Genomic DNA, 20,840 nt, shown 5'->3' on the forward strand with positions numbered 1-20,840 from the left:
GGTGGGGGTAGAGAGGGGGACGTCCAGGGTTCATGCATTTACTCATTCATTCAATCTCTCATTTGATAAATATTTCTTGAATTCCCAATATGAGCCAGGGACAGTGGTGATGAGGACATCTGTGGCCCCTGCCCCCACAGAGCTTAGAGACTCACAGTGAGGCAGGCTTAGGTGCGTGAGCACACACGGGCACACATGCTACCTGGTGGTGATGGGTGACATGAAGGCATGAGTCCACAGGACATGGGGACAGAGAGTACCAAGGAGAGGCTGTCTTCAGAGAAGGTGGTCAGAGGATGCCTTGCTGAGGAGATGACTTTCCAGGTGGGCAGGGTCCAATTGGTGCCAGTTTTGAGAGCTCCAGAGAGGCCCAGCCTCACTTGGGTGGGAGCCTAGGTGGACAGTGGTGCTTTGCAGAGATGAGAACAAAGGAAGAAGAGTCCCTCTGGTGAAGGTCATGAGATCTGGTGGGTCATCAGGGACTCTGGAACAGGAGAGGGCTCTGGGCACAGGGGAAGGCTCAGGATGTTCAGCAGAGGACGGATGAAGTCCTGAGACTGGATATTTTAGGGTGGGGGCAAACAGAAAGAAGAACCCAGTCTCTGGAAGCAATCCCCAGGTCTACTGACTACAGAAAAGGGGGTGCTGCAAAGGAAGGCAAAGAGGAGGGGCTGGAGAGGGGGAGAACTGGGAGAAGGTGAGGTGTGTCTTTGGTAAGAGCTAGCGAGGGAGAGGATGTCAGTGCCCCCTGCTACCTCTAAAGGTGACAGACTACAGAGTGAAGCCTGAAGGGTGGGGTTGGAGAGGACCGGTGTTGTCTTATTGATGGGAGGGGTGGGGGAGTGGAGCTGGCCCTTTTACCCCAGTGTGAGGTCAGCTGTCAGCTCCACCGTAACCCACTCCAGGGGAGAGCCAGTATTCTAGCCCCTCATTGGAAAAGACTGGGTTCTGGCCCCCTTGGACAACATGTACCCAGACCTTGCCAGGGTCCTCACCCATGCTTCCAGAGCAAGGCCCGAGACTCCGCAGATGGCAGTACCCAGTGAGTGGTGAGTGCGTGGCCTGGCTAAGAGCTCAGACTTACCGGTGTCAGATGGTGGCAGGAAGGACAGCCTGCCCCCACAGCAGGGAAACTGAGGCCGGCGGACGGGCAGGGCTCGGGGGCAGCGTCCAGACCCAGAAGGTGTCTGATGAGTAGCCTTCAGGCCTTCCTGTTCCCCTCTCTGAAACTGGCCCTGATCCTTTCCTCCAACCAACTCAACCCAGCCGTGGTCTCTCCAGGACCTGTTTCACATATGGGGGCCTGAAAGGTCTCTAGAGCCCACGGAATTCAAGGAGGGAGCAGGCAGGCGAGGCTCTCCGGTGCACCGGTTTTGGGGTCTGCATGGGAAGGAATGGTTCCTTCCTGCCTTTGCTAATGGTTCTCCGAAAGCCGCCCTATTCCCGCATATGTATCCGGATCCCGAGCAATGAGAACTCCCACCGCCCGCGTGTCGTCCAGGGTTCCCCCCACACCCCGCCCTGTCCCGCCTCGCCCCGCCCCGTCAAGCTGGTGGACGCCGCCAGCCACCGGCCTGCCCCGTTAGCCTAGAGGGCGGAGCGAGCCGTGAGCGCCTCCAGGGGTGCGGGAGCCGCGGGAGCGCAGGGGGTGGGGCCCAGCTGGCCAGGGGAGGAGCGGGGCGTCTGGGCTGCAGGCGGCGGAGCAGAGGGAGGGGCGGGCAGCAGCGGCGGTGACCGCGGCAGCTGCGGCGCGACCTAGCCGGGCAGCGACCAGTGCACGGAGAGCGCGAAGTCCGCGCAGCCCAGCGCAGCCATGTGAGTGTCCCCGCCGTTTCCGGGGACCGCGGGCAGGGCGGGGGTCAGGCGCGGAGGTTCTGGTGCCTACCCCCGCCTGGGGAGTCCCAGATCTGCTGCCCCGGCTGAGGCCCTGTCCCGTATCGCCCCATCCCCGGAACCCAGGCCTCGCGGTGTCGTTCCTCCCCTCCTCTCGGGCGCGGAGGACGCCCACAAAAGCCGCCGCCTCTGGGCCTGCCGCACCCGGCGCTGCCTCCTTCCTTCCCACGGCAAGGCCCAGGCGGCCTGTGCCCCGGGGCTCTGGGGTGGGCCAGGCCTGAGGGTGGGCCCTTGGCGCCAGCCTGGGCCCTGGCACGGACGCTCATCGGGAGCCCCACTGCCCTCGCCGCAGGAGAGACTGAGCTGGGAATGGGGAGAGGGCGACAAGGGGTGCAGGCCCGCCTCCGAGATGAGCTAATCTCTCTGGCCTCACCGGCTGGCCTAAGCCGCTTTGGGCCCCGAGCCGAGGTGGCCGATCCGGCCTTGGGCTGGGCTCTTCGCCCAAATCTGGTGCGGCCCAGGCCGGAGAGGATAGCTCCGGCACCGTAGGGGAACGGACTCTGTACCTGGAAATGAGAGGCTGGTGTGGGAATTCTGCAAGCAGCCAGGCCTGGGCAGCCTGCAGAACCAGTTTGGGGAAGGGGCTGCTCACCAGGGCTAGGGGTCTGGGTAAGCCTGGCTTCAGCACCCTCTGTTCTCCTCTCCCCGTTAGGCCTGAGTCCAGCCTCCAAGACTGACCCATCTCAGCCAGTTCTGGGTTGCTTCTAATATATGTCCAGGCTGGCTGGCCGAGCACCTACTGTGTGCAGTCCAGTGTAACAATACGGTGGGCCATCTGTGGGGCTTGCCCTGGGCCTGCATCGCTCAGTGCCGGCACAGCCTTCTGAGGAGGGTTACCAGACGATCTGGCAAATGCAGAAACTGGCCCAGAGAGGTTAAGTAATATTCTGAAGGTCACACAGCTGGTTTGGAGAGAGGTGGGAATTAGACCCAGATTTGAATTCTTGCCACTGCACCATCCGCTTCCCCGGCATGGAGGGTAGCGGCGGGGATGGGTGGGCGGGGAGAGAGATGAGAATTGGAGAGTGAGGTACAAAACCTCCCTGTCAAAAACAATAAACAAACAAAAACAACCCAACAAAAAAAAACCTCTCTGTCCTGGGTCCTGTGGGGCAGCAGCTGCAGAGGGGTAACTGGAAATGGGTGGGGATGAGGGGAGCACACAGGGCGCTGGGCTGGGTCCTCCCCGGGTGGAAAAGCTGGCGGGGAGGACGCGGCTGAGTCACTGCGGGCCCCTCGCTGCAGCTCGGACTAGCGCCTCTGCCAGGCCCGGCCCGGGGGAGGCCACAAGGCTTCCAGTGCGCCGCCGTCCGGGAATGTGACCAGCTGACCAGGGAGGGGGCCGGCAGGAAGTGAGGCCACCCGGCCGCCTCCGCCCGGTTCCGGGGTGGGGGGTCCCAGGCCGCACCGCGCCCCCTTCCCTCCCTGCTCCCGCAGCTGCGGCATGATGTCAGCAGCCGGGTTTGGGGCAGTTGCCATGGAGACAGGGGCAGGCTCAGGAGGGACCCCATTCTTCCTTGAAGCCGCCCCTTGCCCGGGTTATTTTTAGCGTCTGTTTACCTCAGTCCTGGACGGCCCTGCGGTGGGGCGGGGCTGGACTGGAGACTCCCGGGAAAGCGGCTGGCCTGGCATACCACTGAGCTGGGCCGCACAGGTGGCGGGACCTCCTGACCCACGCAAGTGCACCAGTTTTGGCGTGTAGAGGGTATTAGAGGCCGCGGAATCTGGGGCCACGCAAGCGGGCAGAGTTCCATTCCTAGCTGCCCTGAGCTGGCTATGCTGCAGGCCCCATCACCCTTGAGACCTGGGTTCTTTCCCATGTCCAGAACAGACTTCAGGGCTGCCATAAGTCCAGAAAATCCCCTGGCTCTTATCAGCACCAGTTGAGGTGGCCCCTCTCCCTTAGCTCAAGGGGTTCAGCTCTTTCCCTTCCCCCACCCCCAGCAGGGGAGATCCTGCCTATTCACCCCCTGGAATTGTCACTTAGATTGATATTCTAATGGTCATTTAGACCAACAGTTATACATCCTGGTCCCTGTGGCAGAAGCCCAGAGAAAGAAAATTGATGGGACACTCAGCCTACTCTGAGTCCAGCCCACCTACTCAGTTCCAGAATCCCAGGGAACCCCCACCCAGCCCCATTCTCAGAGGGCAAAAGCCCACCTGCTGATACAATCAGAAAGTAAGGAAAGGAAAAGGAAATTGTCCATGAGGTAGAGGAGTTGGGGTAGATAGAGACTTGAAATCTACCCCTCCAGCAGCTCAGGATCTACCTGTATCTGGGCAACCCAGTTCAGTCAGCCCCCAACTCATAATCAGCTCCTGCCTTCCTTCATTGCTTTGGTGCAGGGCGCAGAGGGTACAGCAGTGAGCAAAGCAGACAGGCCTCAGCCCCCAGAGTTCACAATCTGGTTGGAAGACAGACCCTAAAGGGGAACTGACAACTGAGTTATGTGGCCTCAGGGATCAGAGAGAGGACACTATGAGGCACCTTAAAGGGGGGCCCAATCCAAGGCAGGCTTCTTTGAGGAAGAAGTAGTAGGGTAAGACTTGAAGAAAGAGAGGGAGCTGGCCAGGCTCAGAGTAGTGGGAAGAGGATACAGGATCAATGAGAGCTGCTGCTTAAATGCTGAAGAGCCTACAGGCACGGGGAGAATTCACAGTATCTGGAACAGAACAATCATGGGGGGAACAGAGGGGAGGAGGAAGGTATATGAGGGAAGGGACAGAGCCTGAAGGTCTTGTGGGTCATGTTAGAGAGTCTGGACTTTATCCTTGGGGTAGAGGAATGCCCATGGATGTTTCACAAGAGTTAGAATAGAGGGAAGTTAAAGATTTAGAGTCCTGGGGTTTGAATCCTGGCCCTACCACTTAACAGCTGTGTAATCTTGGGCAGATTAATAATTGTTAATAACATCAGTTAACATTTGTTGTGTGTTTACAGTGAGGTACTGTGTCCACCCCAACTTCTGTACTCCACATACAATTCTCCCTTCCCTGAACACTCCCAGTAGAGGAAGTATCTCATTTCATCCTCCCAACAGCCCTGTGAGATAGTTGTTATTATTATTGTTGTTATCCTCATTTAACAGATGGATACCTGCAGCCCCAAAAGGTTAAGAAATGTCTCGCCCAAAGTCACACAGCCAGTTAGCCTCAGGTTTCTCACCTGTGAAGTGGGGCTAATAGGACACACCCCGTAGGTTTGTTGCCAGAATTAAATGAGATGATGTTTGTTAATTAAGCACAGTGCTTGGCATAGAAATCACTTGATAAAGGACAGTTTTTAGCATTGTCAGGTGACTGGAATTTCAAGAGGGGCAATGCTGTTATTGAATAGATCATTGTGGGTTAGCATGGAGACAGGGAACCCATTAGGAAGCTGCTGTAGGGTTCTAGGTGAGAATTGGTGATGGCTTGGCCTTGAGTTCTAGCTATAGGGGTGGAGGTGAGGGGGCAGATTCCAGAGACGGCAGGAGTGGGTGGCTGAGTAGATGTGGGGGTAACAGAGGCTGAGGGATCCATGATGATTCCTAGTTTCTGTCTTGAACAACTGGATAAATAGATGGTGGGGCTGTCGGGGAGAGGTTAAGACTGGGGAGAGTCAGGTTTGAGGAGGAAAGTGGTGACTTTAGTTTGGGGCCTTCAAACTTAGCACATCCCTAATAACCCACTCCACATTGTCACTCAGCTTCCAGGAGGTATCAAGCAGGCAGCTGGATAAACAGGCCTGGTGCTCAGAAGAACGGTTTGGGCAAAGAAGAGATATGGAAGCTGGCAAAATTTAGATGGCATTAAGCTGTGGGAGATGTACCCAGCCCATGAGTGGGGAGGATGAGGCCCATTCAGGGATGGGGAGAAAGGCAGATCCTCTGGGAAAATAATAATGTGCAGCCAGAGCGATAGGTGGAAAGCCAGAGGCACGTTGTCTCTTGAAATCCAAGACAAGGAAAGGCTCAAGGAAGAGGAAGAGAACTACACAGTGAAAAGCTTTGCTGAGATCAAGCAGGATAAGGACCAAACATTGGACACTGGATTCAGCAATGGGGAAGTCACTGGTGACCTTGTCCAGACCAGTCAGGGGAGTACTGGGTATAGAAGCTGTACCAAGATAGGAAGAAGAGTGGGTGGGTTTGGAGAGGAAATGGAGGTAGACACCTCTTCAAGAAACTTGGCTCTAAAAGAGCCAAATAGGGTGAGGGGTAGGGTAGCTAGAAAGAGGCTGGGAGTCCACAGGGGTCATTTCTTTTTGTAGTTATTTATTTAAAGTTAACTTTATACTGAAATATAATATTCACACAGAAAGGGTATATGTCCTAACTGTACAGCTCACAAGACATTTTCACAAAGGAACACACCCATATAGGATCAGGAAATACAACCCAGATTAGGAAACAGAACATAATCAGTACCCTGTCAGCCCCCTTGCGCTCCCTTCCAGTCACTACTCCCCAGGGGTAGTGTCACTACTATTAATAGTCACTACTATTCTGACTTCTGTCACCATAGATTAAGTTTAACTGTTTTTGAACTTTATATCAAGGAACTCAAACATATATCCTCTCTTGTGGTCTTGCTTTTTTCACTCAACATTATGTCTGTAGGATTCATCCACATTGTTGCATGTGGTTGTATATTGTCCATTCTTTTTGTTGTATAGCATTCCATTATCTACTGATGGGCATTTGGATGGTTTCCAAGGTTGTTTTCATCTTTTATGTGGGAGTGACTTGAGCTTGTTTGAGGCTTGTGGAGAAAGTTTGAAACACTCATCTTCCATGGAAAGGGAGAGAGATGGCTAAGGTCACACATGAGGATTTCCCGCATGGGAAACAAAAGCCTGGCTGAGGTTGAGATTTGCTCTTTTCCAGCCCAGCTGCTGTGCCAAGACCTCTGGCAGCTCCCGCCAGCCTGTGCACAGGTGCAGAGAAGGCAGGGGGTTAGGTTGCCCAGGGTTGGTTTCTGCCAGGTAATAGAGAAGCCCAGGGTGCTGGGGATATTGGTAGCAGGCGAGCAAGCTGGAGTGGTGGCTGCAGATCCAGGCTGGGGAGAAGGGTGTGCAAGGAAGGTAGAGAAGAGAAGGTAGGAGGGAACTGGCAGAGAGAAAGGAAGCAGAGGCGGATTGTGAGCTCTGTGCAGGGCAATGTCTGTGCAATTCCAGCTGTTATCTCCAGAGACTTGCATAGGGTTGTCACTTGGTAAATAGCTGAATAAATGAGCTGAGGTCTCAAGAGGTCACAGGTAGAAGGCAGGTGAGGAGGGGGTGATGGAGATGTGGTTCTGATTTAGGAAAGGGTCATTCCAGAGCCAGGTGATGAAACTGGGGTGTTCCCATGGAGGGTGGCTGCACAGAGCAGAGGCCAGTGTTGAGTGGGCAATCCATGGGAATGCATAGCTGCCAGCATAGGGTGCACAGCATCCAGTCTTCAAGGAAGGAGGGGGAGATAGCATTTCTCAAACTAGGATCCTTGGACATCTTGCATCTGAATCTGTAGCGGGGTGGTGGGCTGGTTGGAAATGCAGACCCCTGGGCCCACCCCAGCCTCTTGGGGAAAAAGTAAGCCCAGTGCAGCAGAATTGAGCATCAAGGAGCAAGAGTGTTTATGGGGTGGGGGAGCACCCAGGCCATCTGAGAGGATGAGATGCTCAATGGACCCTGAGTATGGTGGCCTTTATCCAGGCTAGAGTTGGATAGGGATAGTCAATAAAGAGATACTGGGGGCAAGAAAGGGCCAACACCAAGGGGATTCAGCCCAGGTGAGGTGGGGGCCAGAAGGATGGGGCCTCTGCCCTAGGATGCAGCTTCTGCCAGAGAGAAGGCCCTGATTGGGGAATGGGACCGGATCCTCTACCCTGTGGCCTGGGGGTAGAGAGGGTGTCCAGACTGAGCATCCCCTCTGAGGGTGGAGGGATGGGGGTGGTGCATGGTGCTATGGGACTCTCTGCACCCAGTTGCTTCTCTTCCTTCTCTCGGTAGCAACACATAATATGGGGTTGATCCAGTCCCCCACTTTTAGCTCCTTCTCAGCCTCCAAACCCCCTCATGCTCAGTGCTTCTCTGCCGTCCTTTGGCACAGTCCCTCCACTCAGCACCCCCAGCCCTTCCTTCTACTCTCTCAGCCCCTGCTCTCTAGCCTTCACACACTCAGAACCCCAACTCTCAGCCCTCTGTGTCCAGCTCTCTCTCAGCACCCCTCAACAGCCACACTATGAGCCCCCTGTGCTAACTGCACCCAATTCAGCCCCACCCGGTGTCCTCACTCTGTTTATCCCTCCATATTCACCGCCGCCCTCGACTCCCTTTACCCACACTCCTGACCCAGCCGAGAAGACCCCTGTAAGTCCCCTGCCTGAGGGGAACCTCCAGTCACCCCTCCCAGAGGCTGGGAGGGGGGCCAAGGGCCAGGTGGCCCCGTGGTCCGGCGGGTCCCGCCCCATCCCGGCGGGCTGAGTCAGGCGGCAGGAACTGGGCGGGGGGCGGCGCCAGGAGGAGCTGAAGCAGGAGCCAGAGTCGCTGGGAGCGAGCGCGGAGCCCAGCCCGGCCGGCACCGAGTGGCCCTGGGCCGGCGGGGACACGGGGGGCAAGCACGGAGCTTGGAGGGCTGTCCTGGACTTACCATGAACTCCAAGAAGAGAGGTAGGACCTGGTCCGGGGCTGCGGAGGCTCCGGGGCTGGTCCCAGGGGGCTGCGGGCCGCGTTCTGTGGGCCTGGGGCGCGTGTTTCGCCGGAGCGGTGTGGGGGTCTGCGGAGGATCTCTTCCTGCTAAGGTCACGGGCAAAGGCTGCTGTCTGTGACTCAGTTTCCCGGTTGGAGTCTCAGGAAAGCGGAGGGGGCGGGGCACTTCTCGGCACTGCCCCCCAACCTGGGAATCCCCCGGCTCTGGGCACCGGGAGGGCTCTGGCGTCTGGGCGCCTCGGAGCGGGTGGGGGCTGGAGGGGAGCAGCTTCCGCAGGGCGGCCGGTGTGGGGAGCCCAACCTGCACAGGCCGGGCCTGCCAGGCAGCTCCGCTGGGCTCAAAGCACGCACCCCGCTCCGCCCCGTGACCTCCTACGGCCTCTCGGGGTGTGGGCGTGGGAGCTCCTGGTCCACTTGGGGGGAGGAGGTCAGGGCAGGGCTGGGGAGCCCGCCCCACCCCCGGGTAAACAGGCGCTTCCGCACATTCTTTGCGCGCCCCTCCCCTTTCCTGCCCCTTCCCAGCCCGGGGAGGGTCCCAGTGCGACCCCCCTTCCTGCCCCGCGCGGCAGGCGGAGCCCTCACCTCTGCAGGAAGTGGGGGCGTAGCCGAGGCCACGCTGAGTCCGACACCGAGTCACCCGCGGCCGCCCTGTCATAAGCACCAGGGCAGCTGGGGTTCGGACTCCAGCCTCAGGCCGTGGCCGGCAGGACTGAGATACAGAGTCGGGGCCGCGGGGAGGGGGCTTCAAGGGCCTGATTGGCGCTGGACATCCTCCCTCGCCACCCCCAGGGAGCCCCGCGCGGACTCATTCCATGATGTCCCTGTCGGTGCGGCCGCAGCGCCGCCTGCTCAGCGCCCGGGTCAATAGGAGCCAGTCCTTCGCAGGCGTCCTCGGCAGCCAGGAGCGGGGGCCCAGGTACGCGGCAGAGGGGGGCTTATGGGGTCAAGAGAGTCTGACCGGGTTGGAGTGTGCAAGTGAGGGCTTGGGGAATGACTTCTTGCCCCTTCCTGAGTGCAGTCTCTTCTTCAGGAGCTTCCCAGCCTTCAGTCCCCCGGGGCCCCCACGGAAGCCCCCAGCGCTCTCCCGAGTGTCCAAGATGTTTTCAGTGGCGCACCCGGCCCCCAAGGTCCCACAGCCTGAGCGGCTGGACCTGGTGTACACGGCGCTCAAGCGAGGCCTGACGTAAGCAGTGCCCTCCCAATGCCTTGTCCCATGATCCCTCCCTAAGTCCTCATTCCCTTTCTGCTAGTAGGAGCCTTCCCCAGCCTCACACCCTCTCCTCACTGCTTGTTCCCTGGGCAGGTAGAAGCTGGAGAGGTAAGATAACTCTTGTGGTCACCCCTTTCCCCAGGGCCTATTTGGAAGTGCACCAGCAGGAGCAGGAGAAACTCCAAAGACAGATAAGGGAGTCCAAGAGGAATTCCCGCCTGGTAAGTGAAGGGTTGGCATCCCGTATGCCCAGGATTAATATGCCCTTTGCTCTTGTGGTGTGGGGGACTGGGCAGCACCAGCCCTGGGTGACATCAGAGCTGTTTTCTGGGGTGATTTGGTCCAGGTGTGACTAGAAAAGGGGGTATCAGGGAAGGCTGGGGAGGTTCCTCTCCTCAGCTTTCCCAGGCTGCATGTACTTTGCCTGGGACCCAGTGCCTGTCCATGGGAGCTTCCAGTGGGTTGGGTCAAACCCCACAGACATGGACAGCATAAGATTATGTTGTAGTGGTACTGAGGGAGAGCCATGGTTCTGCCTGGGGGACAGGTCAGGGCTTCCCAGAGGAAGAAACATTTCTGCTGGGTCTTGAAGCATGAACAGGAGTTCCCTGGTAGAGGGAACCATGCATGAAGAGGCACAGAGCTCTCTTCCTAGGGGTTGTAGAAAAGGCAGTGGGCCAGGGGAGGGATCCCATGGAAGAGGTGGGGGGAAGAGTACTAGAGGGGCCTTGGGGACCAAATCTATGACACCAGCAAAGACGAGGCACGTGGGAAGGTAGGTCAGTCCCTGCTTTGACTGGAATGGCTGTGGTCTGTGGTGTGAGAGGGAGGAAGGCTGTGATGAAGAGGAGCTAGGTAGGTCTGGGTGAGCAACTGCCCCTGCTGGAGTACTTCCCCTACCTCCTAATGCCCCCCTCATCTCTCCCCGCAGGGCTTCCTGTATGACTTAGACAAGGTGAGTGTATAGAGAATGGTGTTGGAAGAGGTTGGCTCAGGGGGAGGTAAAGGGCCCTGGGCCTCAGGCTTCTCCTAACGCACCTCTCCCCCAGCAAGTCAAGTCCATTGAACGCTTCCTACGACGGCTGGAGTTCCACGCCAGCAAGGTACTTGTGCAGCATGCGTGTGTGCTTGCAGCGTGGGGTGGGGGATTGGGTATCACAGGGAGATGGGATGATGCTAGGCCCTGGGTGAGCAACCCCAGTAGTGAGTCTCAATCCCCCCTCTGCCACCCCACTCATCTGCCCAGATCGACGAGCTGTATGAGGCATACTGTGTCCAGCGGCGTCTCCGGGATGGCGCCTACAACATGGTCCGGGCCTACAGCACCGGCTCCCCAGGGAGCCGTGAGGCCCGGGACAGCCTGGCCGAGGCTACTCGGGGGCATCGGGAGTACACAGAGGTGAGGGATGTGTGCCTGTGAGGCAGAGGCACAGAGTGTGGCAGAGCTGGTGAGAGGGGACTGGTTCTTGACCTCCTCCTGTCCCTGCCCATCCCTCTCAGAGCATGTGCCTGCTGGAGAGCGAGCTGGAAGCACAGCTGGGCGAGTTCCATCTCCGGATGAAAGGTACCAAGTGGTGAGGCCGACTGGTGGCGGGGAGAGGGAGGTGTGTGCCTGAGACCCCTGGACCCAGCTCATCTACTTCTCCCCCACTCCCAGGGCTGGCCGGCTTCGCCAGGCTATGTGTGGGTGATCAGTATGAGGTAGGAGGATGGGCAGGGAAGGGCTGGGATGGCAGGGTCGCAACACCAAGGGCTGCTTCAACCTGCCTCTTCCCCCTAGATCTGCATGAAATATGGGCGTCAGCGCTGGAAACTACGGGGCCGCATAGAGGGTAGTGGAAAGCAGGTGTGGGACAGTGAGGAAACCGTCTTTCTTCCTCTGCTCACGGAGTTCCTGTCCATCAAGGTGATGTCTCTGCCCAGAACCATAGGACACCAAGATCCTGTGGCTCTATGACCCTGTGAACCCCTTATGATCCTCATGACCCTGAGACCCTTACCCCTGTGACCCCCATCTGGTTCCATGGCCCTCTGTGAATGCGTGACCCCTTGACCTTCATGACCCTGTGATTTCCTTGTGATCGCCTGACTTTGTGAATATATGATCCCTGAACTCTCATGAGGCTGTGACTCCCACGACCTCAATGACTACAAATTTAGACCTCTGTGGTCCCCGTGCTCCCAGGCTGCTTTGAGCCTCCATGGCCCCATTACCCTGAGAACTCCATTCCCTGTAACTTCCTCATGGCCCAATGACCCTGTGACTGTCACATAACCTCTATGCAAATTCAGACCTCTGATCTCCCACAATCTCATGACCCCTACACCCTTGTGACCCCACCATGCATTCTTGGCTACAGGTGACAGAACTGAAGGGCCTGGCCAACCATGTGGTTGTAGGCAGCGTCTCCTGTGAGACCAAGGATCTGTTCGCTGCCCTGCCCCAGGTTGTAGCTGTGGACATTAATGACCTCGGCACCATCAAGCTCAGCCTGGAAGTCACGTGGAGGTTCGTGGGGCTGAGGGGCTTGGAGACGGGGCTGGGGCTTGATGTTAGCACCTTCTAACAGCTTCTTCCCTCTCCAGTCCCTTCGACAAGGATGACCAGCCCTCAGCTGCTTCTACTGTCAACAAGGCCTCCACAGTCACCAAGCGCTTCTCCACCTACAGCCAGAGCCCACCAGACACGCCCTCACTTCGGGAACAGGCCTTCTATGTGAGTCACATCCCAGGCTCAGCCCCCCCTCCAGGGGTTTGCCGGGGGTGGTCCTGAGATGTCCTTTTCTCTCTCCTAGAATATGCTGAGGCGGCAGGAGGAGCTGGAGAATGGGACAGCGTGGTCCCTGTCGTCCGAATCTTCCGATGACTCCTCTAGCCCACAGCTCTCAGGCACTGCGCGCCACTCCTCAGCCCCCAGGCCCCTGGTGCAGCAGCCTGAGCCTCTGCCCATCCAGGTTGCCTTCCGTAGGGCTGAGACCTCCACTTCTGGAACCGTGGATGAGGAGGGGGCCATGGCCCCAGCCCTGGCCAATGGGCATGCCCCCTATAGCCGGACTCTGAGCCATATCAGTGAGGCCAGTGTGGATGCTGCCATGGCTGAGGCTTCAGTGGAGGCTGCAGGCCTAGAAAGTCTAGTCCAGGGACCCAGCCCACCTGCACATCCAGATCCCACACATGGGGAGCACCCTAGTCCTGTCCCTTCTGCCCTGGACCCTGGCCATTCTGCCATAAGCCCCACTCTCAGTACAACAGGCCCCGCCCACACATCTACAGACCCTGCCCCCTCTGCACACCTAGACTCAGTTAACAAGACCATAAATTCTAGCTATCCTGAATTGCCAGACCCCACGCACACCACTACAAGCGCCACCTCTAGTGTTGTAAGCCCTACCCATAGTGCTCCAAGCCTTACTCACACTACCACAGGTTCTACCCACAAGACTGTGGTCTCTACCATCACTATTACAGGCCCTACCCCCAGTACCACAGGGTCAGTCCAGACCACAAGTCCCACCCACAAGCCGATGCTTTCTACCGTCACTCCTGTAGCTCCTGTCCCCAATACTGCAGACCCAGTCCAGACCACCACAAGCCTCAGCCACACTGTCACAAACCTGACACACACTGTCACAAACCTGACACACACTGTCACAAGCCCCACCAACAAACACGTGATCTCTACCCTCTCTACTGCAGGCCCTACCCCCAGTATCACAGACCCAGCCCAGACTACCATAAGCCCCACCCACACTACCACTAGCCCCACCCATACTACTGCAAGCCCTACCCATACCATAACGAGCCCCACCCATACCATAATAAGCCCTGCCAACACTACTGCAAGCTCTACCCACACCACCACAAGCAGTACCCACACTACTGCAACCCCTACTCACACAGCCAGGATTTCAACTCACACCGCTACACCCAATGCTAAGGACCCAGTCCAGATCACCGGGAGTCCTACCCATTCTGTCACAAGTCCCACGCTTATAACTGTAAGCCCTTCCACTTTTCTAGACCTTGCCACGCTCTCCAACCCCTCTGCAAACACAGACCCTCCCCTCCCAGGCATCGACCCCCTGTCCTGTAGCTACCCAGCCTCCACTTCCTGCACTCAGGCAGACCCCATAGCCCTCAGCACCTCCCACCCAAGTCCTACCTGCTCCAGTTGGGAACCCCTCACAAGCCCTTCCCCAAAACTCCCAGAAGCCATCCGTCAGAGCCCAAGTCCCCCTCCCTCACCCCTAGCCCCTGTGCCCCAGCATTCAGACCCTAGAGTGGCCAGGGCTGCCCAGGCCCCAGTTCCAGGGGCAGCTGGAGGTGCTGGGGACAGGAAACTGGAAGAGGCACTGGGGGCCCTAATGGCTGCCCTGGATGACTATCGTGGCCAGTTTCCTGAGCTGCAGGGCCTGGAGCAGGAGGTGACACGGCTGGAGAGTCTGCTTATGGTGAGGAGGGCTGGGCTGGTTTGCGGCAGCGCAGGGAGGGCAGCCAGGCAGGGGCGACAGCTCTGACGCCCTTCACAACCCCAGCAGAGACAAGGCCTGACTCGCAGCCGGGCGTCCAGTCTTAGCATCACTGTGGAGCATGCCCTGGAGAGCTTCAGCTTCCTCAATGAAGATGAAGACAATGACAGTCCTGGGGACAGGTGAGAGGGGCTAGGAGCGGGGGAAGAGGGGAGGTGAGTAGCAGGTGAAGGAGAAAGGCGAGAAAGGGGAACAGGTGAGGTGAGGCCGGGGGAGCACGTAAAGAGAGCAGTAAGATGGGTGGTGGGCTTGAGGGAGGTGGGTGGGAGGGGATGGACTTGCTGGCGGGTACATCTGTGTTCATCCCTCCCATGTACTCCTCGTGTGTCCTTGTTGCTCATGTTTTTAATCCCATCTGTATCCCCAGTGCTTCTGGTCACCTTCCTCCTCATCCCTGCAGTGTCTGCCTCCTCCATCGGTCCCCACCAGCTCCTGAGCCTCCAGCTCCTCCTCTCTTCCTTGGCCTCACCTTGAACCTACCCTATGAACGAGCCTTTACTGTGCCTCCCCATGCATCCTGTGCCCCCCAGCATCAACCCCCTCTGTCTGGACCCCAGCTTTCCCAGAGACCCTGGCCCCTTGGGTCTTTGTCCCAGAGTGGCCTTTGCCGATTCCCAGTTGAAGGTCATGCCCAGCCCCTCCTCCCTCCAGTGCTGCCTAGGTTATGGCCCCGTGCCCTGCGCCCCTTGGGCCGCAATCCCTTGCAGTCCACATTGCGTAGACCATCCCGCCTGCAACCCTACTCCCGCCCATCCCAGCCCCGGCGGCCCCAGAGGTCCCAGCAGTCCTAGCTGGAGGTAGCCCTGGGCAGACAGGCTCTGGAGACCCCTGCTACCACCTGCTGGTCCCAGCCCTTTCCTCCTTCTGGAAGTCCTCCGTGAACTTACCCATTGTCTGTTGTTTGTGCATGATGTGTTCTGTTCTCGGATGGGGGGAACTTAATAAAAATACTCTGGTGACCAGATGATGATGTGTGCTCCTGGGGCGGTTGACCCCATTTTTCTCTTAGGCCCCCAAACAGCCCGGAGCCTGGGGCTGAGGACAGCCTCGACTCACCTAGTGCCCGACCCCTCAGCACAGAGTGTCCAGCTCTGGACACTGCCTTGGTCCAGCATCTGTACCACTGCAGCCGCCTCCTGCTGGTGAGGCTAGTGGTATTCCCCCACCCTTCCCTTGTAGCCCCTTCCCCCAGGGAGCCCTACACTTCAATCCTGGCCCTGCACACCTCCTCTAAGTTCCACTCCCCAATGTCCCAGGGCCTGGCTCTTGCTGAATGGAACACCTCCCACACTCTGGCTCCCCCAAGTCTCTCCCGATGCATGCAGGGACTGGTAGTCCCTGGTCTCCACCCTCCCTAAGCTCTGTCTTGAGGTCTGAGCTACTTGGCCACCCCTACTCTCCAGAAACTGGGCACATTTGGGCCCCTGCGCTGCCAAGAGGCATGGGCCCTGGAGCGGCTACTACGGGAGGCCCGAGTGCTCGAAGCAGTATGTGAGCTTAGCAGGCGATGGGAAATCCCTGCCACCTCTGCCCAGGAAGGTAAAAGCTGTGTGGGCTCTGCCTCATGTCTGCCCCAAAGTTCCTCCCTTGCCCTATCCCACCTATGCGCCTGTCTCCCCACCGGCCTGTCCTGTTGCTGACAGTTTCCTGCACCTCCTCACAGTGGTGCAGTTCTCGGCCTCCCGGCCCGGCTTCCTGACCTTCTGGGACCAATGTACAGAGGGACTCAGCCCCTTCATCTGCCCTGTGGAGCGGGTGCTCCTCACCTTCTGCAATCAGTACGGCGCCCGTCTCTCCCTGCGCCAGCCAGGCTTAGCCGAGGCTGGTGAGTGGGCTGCCTACCTGCGCCCTTTGCTCTCCTTTCTCAGATCCCCAGTGATGGGACCTCAGGGAAAGCCAGGTCAGCCCACAGACATGCTGAGATGAGCACTGGGAAGAAACATCGAAGGCTCATGCCTCAGCACAAAAGGGCCCAGATTGGACCCTTTTGTGCTGGGTCCCTGCACCTGCACGTGGGGTGGGAGCACTCTTCCCCCTAAGGGCCCAGGTCCATCCACACCCTGAGACCTGCGGCACTGCCTCCCACAGTGTGTGTCAAGTTCCTGGAGGATGCCCTGGGGCAGAAGCTGCCCCGGAGGCCCCAGTCAGGCCCTGGAGAGCAGCTCACCGTCTACCAGTTCTGGAGTTACTTCGAAGCCTTGGACAGCTCCTCCATGGAAGCCTATGTGACCGAGACTGCCGAGGAGGGTGAGGCAGCAGCCCTGGTCACAAAGTGGCCTGATGCTATGGGTGGGTCTGAAGGTGTGAATTCAGGACATGAAGGTACAAAAGAACCCACCCCGGGAGGCTCTTTGCCCTGCCAGCTTGTTCCAACTGACACCCCCCGCCCGGCTTCCTTTTTTCAGTGTTACTGGTGCGGAATCTGAACTCAGATGACCAGGCTGTGGTGCTGAAAGCCCTGAGGTTGGCACCTGAGGGGCGGCTTCGAAGGGATGGGCTCCGGGCCCTCAGCTCCCTGCTTGTCCATGGCAACAACAAGGTCATGGCTGCTGTCAGCACTCAGCTCCGGAGCCTGTCACTGGGCCCTGCCTTCCGGGAAAGGGTAAGAGTCAGGCAGGGCTCCCTGAGGGCAAAGGCTGGGGTCCCAGGCTCCCAGTGTCTGGCTAAGTCTGCCCTCCCACCCTTAACCAGGCTCTACTCTGCTTCCTGGACCAGCTCGAGGATGAGGATGTGCAGACGAGAGTGGCTGGCTGCTTGGCCCTGGGCTGCATCAAGGTGACCCCTTTCCCTCCCCTCCCAGCTCCCCAAGCCCTGGGTCCTGAGCCTTTCTCACCTGCTGCACTGGGCCCACCTCAATGCTGTCTCCCCCGGTAGGCTCCTGAAGGCATTGAGCCCCTGGTGTACCTGTGCCAAACGGACACAGAAGCCGTGAGGGAAGCAGCTCGGCAGAGCCTGCAGCAATGCGGTGAGACTGGGGAATGGGAGATATGGGTCAAGTTGAGTTCTATGACATTTTGGCTGCTGGGAATAGGGGTGAGATGGGGTCAGGGGTGGGAGGGCCAGGGCGGGGCTAGGGCCTCTCCTGATCCCATCTTTATCCATTACAGGAGAAGAGGGACAGTCTGCCCATCGACGGCTGGAGGAGTCACTGGATGCCCTGCCCCGCATCTTCGGGCCCGGCAGCATGGCCAGCACGGCATTTTAAACACCCCACCCACCGGCCCCCAGTGCCCCTTCCCCCCACTTTCAGGGCTTACCAGGCACTGGCAGGGAGGGTGAGGGCTGGCTCCAGACACTCCTCCCTCACAGATTCCTATCAATGAAAATCTAATATATTCTCCTTTTGTCCTCGGGGTGGGTAGAGTCAGTGCCGCAGTCAAGTGCCTCCCAGCCTCAGCTCAGCACACTTGCCATAGATCGGTGTCCCGGGCCTGGCCGTCCTGCCTCTGCCCTGCCACGTCCCTTGGTTTTGTATTTTATTTACAGAGTTTTACAGAAAATAAAAAAGCAAAATGCCTTTCCTACGTAGCCTGGACTGGTGCACTACTGACCTTCTGCTCCAGCACACTCTGGCTGTGGCCCTGACACTAGTGTGTCCACACTCCAACTGTGACAATGCCATGTGCTTTTGCCCTGGAAATCCAGATGGAAGAGAGCCCAGAGGCTGGAACTGCGCTTGGAAAAGAGGGCAGAGGAAGAGGGTGGTGGAGTGTTGCTGAGGAGGCCCAGCCTGCAGGTGGGTGTACCCTGGGCCTGGAAGCTGTGGGCCTAGACTGGAGCCAAACTGTGGAGTTGGCCTAGAGAAGGCCCAAAGGGTGCCAGTCCTGGGAATGGCTCCCTGGCAGCCAGCTCACTTGGCCAGGAGGCAAAGAGGAAGCAGGCAGGAAAAGGTGTGGTGGTGGCTGGAGCTTCTGGCCACCAGGGAGCAGCAGAACCCTGTCAGGGAATGCCAGGCTTCTGGGTCTACGCCTCAGCCCAGGCAGCTTCCTACAGAAGGGGCTGAGCACAAGGAGCTCCTTGAGCGCTGGGTAGTTGAGAGGAGATTCTTGCCCAGGGCAAGAGCTGGGGCCTGGGAGGCAGGAGATCCGGATGGCTGCCCTGTGACTCTAAACAGAAGGTCACTCCTCTCCCTGAGCCACCTCCTCTCCATAATAACAAACCTGACTAAACCCTGTGACCTCGCCACAGCTGGCAGGCTTGTGCTGCTTCAGGAAAGAGGGCTCTAGGGAGAGGGCTCACGTGAGTTTATTAACCCCAGAAAGTTAAGTGTTCAATGGGAGGAGGCTGAGGGTGGGGGGACTTCAGCATGGCAGGCCTGTTCTAAGGAGGGCCCGAGGGAGGCCCACACTCAAGGCTGGAGAAACAGGTCTGCCACCCTTCCCCTCTCCCTCCAGAGCTTTCAGTGGAGACAGTGCAAGAGCAGGGCCTTCCCCACTCCCTGAGCCCACTCTGGCGTCCCAGTACCTGTGGCTGTAGCACAGCAGCGTGACACCCTGGGGGGAGTCTGTGTCCCTGCACTCAGGTAGAGCCAATGAGATGCCAACAGTCCCCACTGGGGGGTGACCCAGATCCCCAGAGAGCCCTGCCCCCCTGTGTTTTAGAGCTGTGTATGAAGAGGTTTGGCCGGGCCCTTAACCACCTGCTGGGGAAGCCAAGCTGAGCAGAAAAAAAAAAAAACGGTAACAGGAAGGAGCACAGGAAACACCTGTGTGTGGATGCAGGTGGCTCATTCCAGTTGGGTGGGGGCAGGCTGACAGCCCTCAGCGCATAGGCGCAGCGCTGTGCTCCCTCTGTGACTGTGACGGGTGGCATGGGAGGGATAGTGTAACTCAGTTTTGGGGTGGTCGGCTGGAGTGGTAGGGGAGGGGAAGGCAAACAAACGATAGAGACCAAGCCAGTACCCAAAGCTGGCCACAGCCTGGGCCTGCCGCAGGGGCCCCTGCATCAGGGCTGCAGTCCCAGGACCACCCCTAGGAGCCCCTCAGGCCTGAGGCCCCACGAGAGGTCCCCTAGTAGGGCAGGACTGTCCACTGACATCCAAAGCGTGGCCTGTGTGGTGGGCAAAGAGGAAGTGAACACTGGCTGACCATGTCCTGTGAAAGTGCAGGCGGGGGTGACTGGACTAGCACAAGTTCATGGCTTAACCCACAGGAGAAGACAGGGCCTGGGCAAGAAATGTAGGATGGGAAAATATCCCAGCCAGGGGTCAACTGGGACTGTCATTGGAACTTTGAATGGCTCTACATCTCTGCATTCCAATTCTGGGAAGGGATAAGGTACCTAACTCTGTCCTCTACAAGGAGAGTCCTGAATCCCGAGCCTCGTATTCAGCTCTAGGTGAGGGTGGATATGAAGGTCAGAGGGTGCAGGAGCTAGAATTAGGGCACTATGAGGTACAGCCGAAGGACTATCAAGGCCAAGACAAAAAGAGCCTCGGGCCCTTGCCCCACTAACCCTACCCAGCTCAGAGCAGTGTGAACCAACCCCAGAACAGCCACTCAACCCCTCTCCATCAGTGACTTGAAGTCAGGCTGGATGGCCTCCTGTACCCTGGCTCAGGCCCATGTCTGTGAGATGGTGGGGAGCAGGGAGAGCCCTTGTCCTCCCTCCTGTACACCTTGCCCTCCCCTAATACACATAGCCTCACATAGGTCTTCCCACAGGGCAAAGCTGCTCCTAGCACACCTCCTATCTCCTACCCTGCTGTCACACAGGTCTGGGGAGGCACTCACTCCCGCGACTCTGGACAGTTGAGAGCCTGCTGTCTCCAGTGATGGGAGGTTGATGACACCATCGGGAGTCAAATGCACCAGAGCAGGGAAAGCCTGCCCCAGCTGTCCTGTGGAGCCTGTGCCAGCCACTTGAGGGGACAGAAGGAAGTGGGCCTCCAAGTTCTGTGACACACTGAGAAGCACCCCATCAATCAGGTCCATCAAGGCCACAGCCATGCCTTGGCCACCATCGTTGGGGGTCTCCCCGGAAGAAACTAATAAGCATGCACTGCAAAAGGACCAGGCTGAGGTAGTCCAGGATACAATTTATTGTGTTGGTGGTCCCTGGAGGCTCCCCCGACTCCCCTCGTTTCCTTTTGCCCTCCTCCAACCTTACCTTTCCTCCAGTCTCCCACTCTTCTTCCTCATGTAGTCAAAGCTGCAGAGAACCAAAAAAAAAGAAAAAAAAAAAAAAAGGCGTGTTGGTAAATGCAAAGAAGCAGATGGGTTGGCACGTGGGAAGAGAACTGCTTCTTTGTCTCGCCTACAGAGCGGGGGTGATTTCCTTATGTGCTTCTGCCTGGTGTGTGGGTACAATCTGCTGAACCCTAGGCATATGACATGCTCCCCCCAACCCCAAACAGCCCTGGAGTGCCCTATTTAGGCCATCCATCACCCATGGACAGAAGGCTCTTGGCTTGGCTGCCAGACCTGGCTCTTCTGGGCCTACGTAATACAGAAGGGTGAGCTTGGGAAGGACTCCCGGGCCTATACAAACAGCTCAGGAAGAACGTCTATCATTTGGAAAATAAGACTGTCAT

General features: G+C 58.1%; 2 protein-coding genes and 1 pseudogene across 6 annotated transcripts in view; 1 reads left to right on the forward strand and 2 right to left on the reverse strand.

The window, feature by feature from the left end:
* Positions 1-8,614, reverse strand: part of AGRP (agouti related neuropeptide) — a 40,218-nt gene extending 31,604 nt beyond the window's left edge. Inside the window, 1 exon segment of the mRNA XM_089903231.1 lies at positions 8,511-8,614. The gene's annotated coding sequence lies outside the window, so the exon portion shown is untranslated.
* On the forward strand, positions 1,711-17,829 carry RIPOR1 (RHO family interacting cell polarization regulator 1). 5 transcript variants are annotated; one of them, XM_022583455.3, is made up of 22 exons: positions 1,711-1,815; positions 9,359-9,485; positions 9,600-9,752; positions 9,922-10,000; positions 10,711-10,734; positions 10,829-10,882; positions 11,026-11,178; positions 11,280-11,343; positions 11,437-11,480; positions 11,560-11,685; positions 12,140-12,288; positions 12,366-12,495; positions 12,575-14,230; positions 14,315-14,430; positions 15,318-15,450; positions 15,712-15,847; positions 15,972-16,133; positions 16,397-16,555; positions 16,714-16,910; positions 17,000-17,083; positions 17,183-17,273; positions 17,416-17,829. In XM_022583455.3, the coding sequence occupies exons 2-22, from the start codon at positions 9,382-9,384 to the stop codon at positions 17,511-17,513; spliced, it is 3,912 nt and encodes a 1,303-aa protein (XP_022439163.2). In that variant the 5' UTR covers positions 1,711-1,815; positions 9,359-9,381; the 3' UTR covers positions 17,514-17,829. The 5 variants fall into 5 exon arrangements, with proteins under 5 accessions (XP_022439163.2, XP_089759340.1, XP_089759341.1 ...); XM_089903214.1 differs by lacking the exon at positions 1,711-1,815 and adding an exon at positions 2,391-2,502; XM_089903215.1 differs by lacking the exon at positions 1,711-1,815 and adding an exon at positions 8,377-8,530 and having other exon boundaries at positions 15,972-16,208.
* LOC149744686 (uncharacterized) lies at positions 6,811-9,378 on the reverse strand (annotated as a pseudogene).
* Positions 17,830-20,840: the final 3,011 nt, after the last annotated feature.

The sequence above is a fragment of the Delphinapterus leucas genome, chromosome 20 (genome assembly GCF_059928025.1).
Source record: "Delphinapterus leucas isolate spDelLeu-1000000601 "Yukka" chromosome 20, BTC_Dleu_Yukka2, whole genome shotgun sequence".
Classification (NCBI taxonomy): Eukaryota; Metazoa; Chordata; class Mammalia; order Artiodactyla; family Monodontidae; genus Delphinapterus; species Delphinapterus leucas.

What these genes read in the sequence shown, in the direction of transcription:
- RIPOR1 (XM_089903214.1), top strand. Translation starts at nt 2,406, where the DNA reads ATGAGAGGCTGGTGTGGGAATTCTGCAAGCAGCCAGGCCTGGGCAGCC. An exon ending in TCCTGTATGACTTAGACAAG is followed by an intron (nt 10,735 to 10,828) that starts GTGAGTGTATAG and finishes CCTCTCCCCCAG; the next exon opens with CAAGTCAAGTCCATTGAACG. An exon ending in GCCAGGCTTAGCCGAGGCTG is followed by an intron (nt 16,134 to 16,396) that starts GTGAGTGGGCTG and finishes TGCCTCCCACAG; the next exon opens with TGTGTGTCAAGTTCCTGGAG.